A 5,697-nucleotide genomic window follows, 5' to 3' on the forward strand; every position below is an offset into this window, starting at 1 on the left:
GCTCTCGAGTCTCAGCCGTGAAATGGCCTGCTTCCATGGTTCACTGAGCAATCTCACATTGCTCCCCCCCTGCCCAGGGCCTATTGCTCAAACACACACACACACACACACACATATGCAGACACATAAACGTCCGCACGTGTACCAGCCAGGCCAGATATTTTGGCCTTCAGGCTGGTTCTATGCCAGCACATCACTCATACATCCACCCAGGCCCTCCCCTCTTTCTCTCTCTTTCTCTCTCTCTCTCTCTCTCTCTCTCAGCCCGGGGTTTATGGAGCTGAAGCCGCCCCGGTTGGCAGAGCTGGTTAGATGATGCAGGGTGACACAGCCGGGTTGTGGCTCTGGTGCAGGGGCTGAGCAGTGTGTGCTTGCTGTCAGTGCTTGTCTCAGCCTCTTTGTCACCTCTCAGGGCTGCTGGCAGCTACATTCTGCTGACTGTCTGGCCTTGGCCAGCCCTACAGTTACACCTCTGTATCCGAGAGCCCAAAGCCTCCACTAAAGCAGCCTTTCAAACATTAAAACCAGGTTTCTGTTCAGGTGAAAGCCCACAAAGATTGTGCAGTAGTCAGGTTTTAGTATGATTTTTAGTTTATCTTGTTTTTTTGTCTTTCTCTCAGATATTGTGTTTCAATGTGAGAGCTGCATTCAGCTAAGTCTGCCAATTTTTGGAATCATTTTGTCCATACATTGCCCATTGACATATTGAAATTCCTTGTTTTGTCTAACTGACAGTCCAAAACCCAAAGATATTTTATTTACTGTTAAATATGACCGACAAAGTGATCAAATCTTTACATTTGAGGAAGTAGAATAATCAACGATCAACTACTTTTTTCAATTCTACACTGTAGTGACATGCAACAAATCTGTGTTGAAGTGGAACAGCTCAGGGACACTGACACATGAAATGTTTTTTATTTTGGTCCAGACTATAGCCTGTTTTTCTTGACTCTGCATTAAGGAAGTAGAGCCACACAGCTCAGTTTCTGCTTGAGTTAAACATTTTCACATAGATATGTCTCTGTTTTAGTTTATGCCATACAGTTGCCTCTAGATTTCAACTCATGTCATATAATTTAAAGGCTGCACTAACTAGCAGCAGAAACTGCTCTGTCTGATGAGAACCGCAACGCTTCTTTGGAATCCAGAGAATGTCACACTGTCTCTCCAGTCTACTCCTCAGGTTTCATCAGATCCTGTGAACACTGAGTAACATATCCTCTTGTGGGAGCTACTGGTAGATCCCAAACTCTCTCTACATTGAGTCTTCCACAATATAACAGGCCAGTCAGTGGTCTCCAATTGAGTTGTCTGCATGGCAGATTGAGTGGCTGGCTGTAATTATGTGTACGATAATAACAGGGCCCATTGTGAGTGACTGCAGCAGCTTGGTACTCTGACTGCAGGATGTTCAATCATCCACTGTTGTCTTCCAGCTCAGTTGGAGAGAGATACAGACATGATGACTCATAACTGGTTTTCCAAGGCCCTAGTTTATACCTCTGATTCATACTGGTCCTGGAGGGAGCCTGGAGAGAGAGAGAGAGAGAGAGAGAGAGAGAATATGCATGGGCAGTGACTCCAAGACAATAACTCATACACACACACACACACACACACATATAAAAAGGTTTTAAGAGTGAGGGTGAATTTTTCAGTGAGTGCTCAGAATGAGCTGAGAGAAGAACCGATTGGATGTCTCCTTTGAAGCAGTGTGCTACTGCCACCTAGTGGTCACATTAGGTGCAGGAACTTCACAGATCTGCACCTTACTTGTCCGGGCTTGCAGGTTAGTGACAGTTGCAGTTCAGTCAGTTGAGAGAATGAATCAGAAACAGAAAGCCGGGATTACGCATCACAGGTTTTAACAGAAAAAAGTCCTGATGTTTTTCTCTCTCATGCACAGAAGGGGAAGGACCCTCTCTACGCCCAGATCAACAAAGGGAAGAAATAAAGAGACACACGGGAAGACAGACTTGACCAACGCTGAGAGAACAGGAGGAGAACCCTCACTCTGTGTGACTGTGTGTGTGTGACTGTGTGTGTGTGTGTTTGTCTGGCACATCTCCCTGCCTGGCCAAGCCCTTCTTCTTCTCCTCTGGCTAACAACCTCCCAGGAGGAGCCTCCACGCTCTCCCAGTCCTCCTCCTCCTCCTTCTCCTCCTCCTCCTCGCTGCAGTCTGCTCTTCCCCTGAAAGGAAAGAGCCCTCTCGGTCACATCACACCAAGCAGGAGGGATATCAATCACCAAGACGGATGCAGTTCTTCGTCCACTGCGCCGTCTCCTCCTCTCCTCTCTTCTCCCTGTGGCGACTCACACCCAGCCTTAGAGACATATCCTGCTCCTCTTCTCCCTCCTTTCTCCCTCGTTCCCTCCCATCCTCCTCTCTGTCTTTGTTCCCACGCCCCTCCCTGTGTCTCCTGTGTCTGGCCCAGAGACTGTGCTGCCAAGGAGGGACTGAATCAAGCAGTGCCTCCCTGTCTTCGACACACACACACACTCATCTGGAATAGAACGATCATCTTGCGTTTTAACTGACTGAATCTGCATCCGTGGCGAGGGGATCCCACAGGAGGAGCTAGACTCTAACGGGCCTATTAGGGATGGCCCGTTACTGAGATCGTTGCTTCTGATTGGTTGGTTGGTTGGTTCGGGCGTTATCTCTCCATTCTTTGTGAGTGTCTGCTGGATCACTATGCAGAAACAGACTCTCTGGGAGCTACTCACACACTGACAACACGCATATTGTGCACACAGCAATCAGCCTACGAATCTTCACCATACATACACACACAACAAACAGAGCCATTGCTCACAATCTCTCTCTCTCTCTCACACACACACATACACACACACACACACACAGTAATTTGCCAAATGTCTCTCCTCACAGACAGACTCACACAGAGGCCAGAGGACCAGACATACTGAGGAATGGACCCTGAGAGGGAAGAGTTGCAAGTCAAACAGATTCTGTGATTGAACTGTTCATTCTCTATAGCTTTTGTACAATACCGATTAAAAAAAGAACAAATTGAAAAATGGAATTTTTATTTTATAAGTCAATCAAGCCGCTGGGGTCAGCTCTATAGGAGTTATAGAGTCAACATGGCTTTAAGGCATCTGATCGTTGGTTTGCCAAACTCATTTTGTAAATAATGATAACAACAACCATTTTGTCCACCGGACTTCTGTGCCATAAAATAGGAAGGCTTCAGTTATGCAAACTCTTGACATTAACCCAAGCAATACCAACATATTTTGTCTTTTCCCAGTTTCCCCACCATGTTTTGTTTTCCTCAATTCGCCCCGTGACATTGTTTTGTTCTTGTGCATTGATATTGCAGGTCCTTGTCTTAACAGCTGCTCACATATTTGTCCTTTCAAATTCCATCACCTCACACTATTATGTCCTCAAAAAATTTGCTTCTGCAGTTGATGTTATCCAAAGCCCATTTCTGCATCGCAGTCCTGCGTTTCAGTGCCATAAAACAATATTCCAAGTCTACACTGCAGGCAGCAGACACAGTCTCACTCTCTGTAGCCCAGCCTGCTCCTGTCCTCCATCCTAGTTTTTAAGGTACAGTGATGCTCTGCCCATCTGTCTGTCTGTTGGTCAGGTGCCAAAACTGCTGCTGTCCCAGCTTCTGTGTGTGGACTGCAGCTTCCTCTGCTACAACTACATCAACTGTGATGCCAGTGACTACCTATTTTATGGCCAGAGTCCCCATGTCACTTGAGAACTCTTTTGGACTATGATGTTGATTAACTTAAAAATTTGACAACTAGAAGATGAGCGAAGAAGCTGAATAAAAAGGGAAACGTTGCTGTTTGAGTACATAACATTTCTAGACCTATTTTAACTTTACCTCAGCTAACAGTTTCTTAATGTAAATTGACACATTATTTTTATCTTAATGAATATGACATTCTACAGTGGGTTTTTAGATGATTTTTTGGTTCTCTCTTAATTTACGTATTCCACCATGTATTACTGTTACAAATAAACACATCCCAAATGACTGATATGTCTATTAATGTGTATTGTGCGTGTGTGTGTGTGAGAGAGAGAGAGAGAGAGTGAGCCTAATGGTGTGTGCCTGGCAGAGGTGACCCCAATGAGTCTTTAGTTAGTGTAAAGCAAGAGCCACACTATTTCGTTGTAATTTAACATGCCTTTAATGGCCTGTCACATTCTGCTACGCTGGCAGACTCGAATGCAAGCTTTCATCAGCTTTATTAGCAACTGACTGCAAATCAGAGGCCTCCTTACTCCTGGTTTGTTTCTCCCCTCCTTTCCATTGAAAAGAGAAACACATTAGAACAAACTTTAACACAGTTTGTTATTTCCATATTTTACATGATAAAATGAAACTAAAGATTTTGTAAAGGTTTAGTTCACCTAAATTGAACACACACACAAAACAGTTTCTCACACACAGTGGGATCTGGCCCTGCAGTTACTTCCAGTTTTACATGAGGAGGTTTTGAGTTATTCATCTTTGAGCCACCACTCTTATATAGTGGAGCATGAATGGAATTTATTTTCTTGCTGCTCATAGCATTGAAAATTACATTTGACAGCAGTGTGTCTTTCCAAAAATGCTGTCCCAGTTAGTGGATAATCCACAATCCTCACCGTCAGCAGTTTTCTTTGGGACTGTTTCTTCTGTGAAAACTGTCAACATTCAAATCTGTGGACAGTCCAGGATAACCGGTACATTACCTTTGAAAAGACAAGCTTCAGCTGAATTTTTTATAAACATTCTTTTTTTTTAATGCCAAAAAAGAACTTCAGTTTACCTCCGTTGTTTAGCGCTGGAAATTTCAGGCTGATATGGCAAAACTTAAGCAGATAAAAGTCAGGATTGAAGACACAACGAAGGGTACATGCAAAAGCATCTTTCTCCAGGGTGAATCAGCCCTTTCATCTTGTTCAGTTTAAACGATTTTTCAGCCTACCAGTACTTTTCTGTAAAGACCAGGTCAGTTATGCAATCAAACAGTGCTGCAGTCCCCTCACAGTTACGGCATGTCAAAACTGACCTGTGGTCTGAAAGTCGTATGACAAACGACGGTTTCTGTATGTGAGGCCTGCTGAGCTGAGACCCTGACACACCTGTCAGCACAAGCTCAGGTTGGCAATAAGAGAGAAACCCCTTGGAACCTGTCTTAGTGAGGCCATGTGCCTGTAGCATGTGGTGTTTATATGTCATATTACAAATGCCTGTTTAAGTACTTTAGTATTCTGTGGAGCAAACTTGGAATGTTGACCGACCTCTTGTGTTTCCTTTCCCTCTACGTTAACCTTCAAGATTCAACTTAAGCCACTGACAACAGATAAAGGCTGATTACCATGACATCACATCATCACAACAAAAACTACAGCTACGTAACATTACTTCCTATATATAAAAAAGGAATTAAAGAAAAACCCGTCCAGGTTTCATGACAGTGACTCACGTTTGCGTGTACGCGCAGTGCCAGTCGGGCGACATTCCTAAAGGATAAAAAAAATCAACGTGCTGGTGAGAGTGCGTTAAATGCGCAAATGTGGGGACAGACCCGTTTGACGAGACGAACTGTGTTTTTGAAAGATGAGCGTCAGTGCTCAACCCCATTCTTCCTCTGAAGCCATCTGCTGTGTTCATGGGACGCTCCGCTCCGCTCTTTAGGGCGCACTTGAGTTGAGT

General features: G+C 44.4%; 1 protein-coding gene and 1 long non-coding RNA gene across 8 annotated transcripts in view; one reads left to right on the forward strand and one right to left on the reverse strand.

The window, feature by feature from the left end:
• Positions 1-4,027, forward strand: part of dab1a (DAB adaptor protein 1a) — a 179,401-nt gene extending 175,374 nt beyond the window's left edge. For all 7 annotated transcript variants that reach the window (XM_046390847.1, XM_046390852.1, XM_046390849.1 and 4 more), the window contains one exon: positions 1,910-4,027. Coding sequence is in view for 1 of the 7 variants with exons in the window: in XM_046390850.1 (XP_046246806.1) it covers positions 1,910-1,957 (48 nt within the window). In the remaining 6 variants the exon portion in view is untranslated. The remainder of the gene's footprint in view (positions 1-1,909) is intronic.
• Positions 4,028-4,169: 142 nt separating this feature from the next.
• On the reverse strand, positions 4,170-5,579 carry LOC124060631. Its single transcript, XR_006843610.1, has 3 exons — positions 5,468-5,579; positions 4,644-4,730; positions 4,170-4,298 (listed from the first exon to the last, which is right to left on the reverse strand). It is a non-coding gene; the product is annotated as an uncharacterized LOC124060631 (long non-coding RNA).
• Positions 5,580-5,697: the final 118 nt, after the last annotated feature.

This window comes from Scatophagus argus, chromosome 6 (genome assembly GCF_020382885.2).
Source record: "Scatophagus argus isolate fScaArg1 chromosome 6, fScaArg1.pri, whole genome shotgun sequence".
NCBI classification, from domain to species: domain Eukaryota; kingdom Metazoa; phylum Chordata; class Actinopteri; family Scatophagidae; genus Scatophagus; species Scatophagus argus.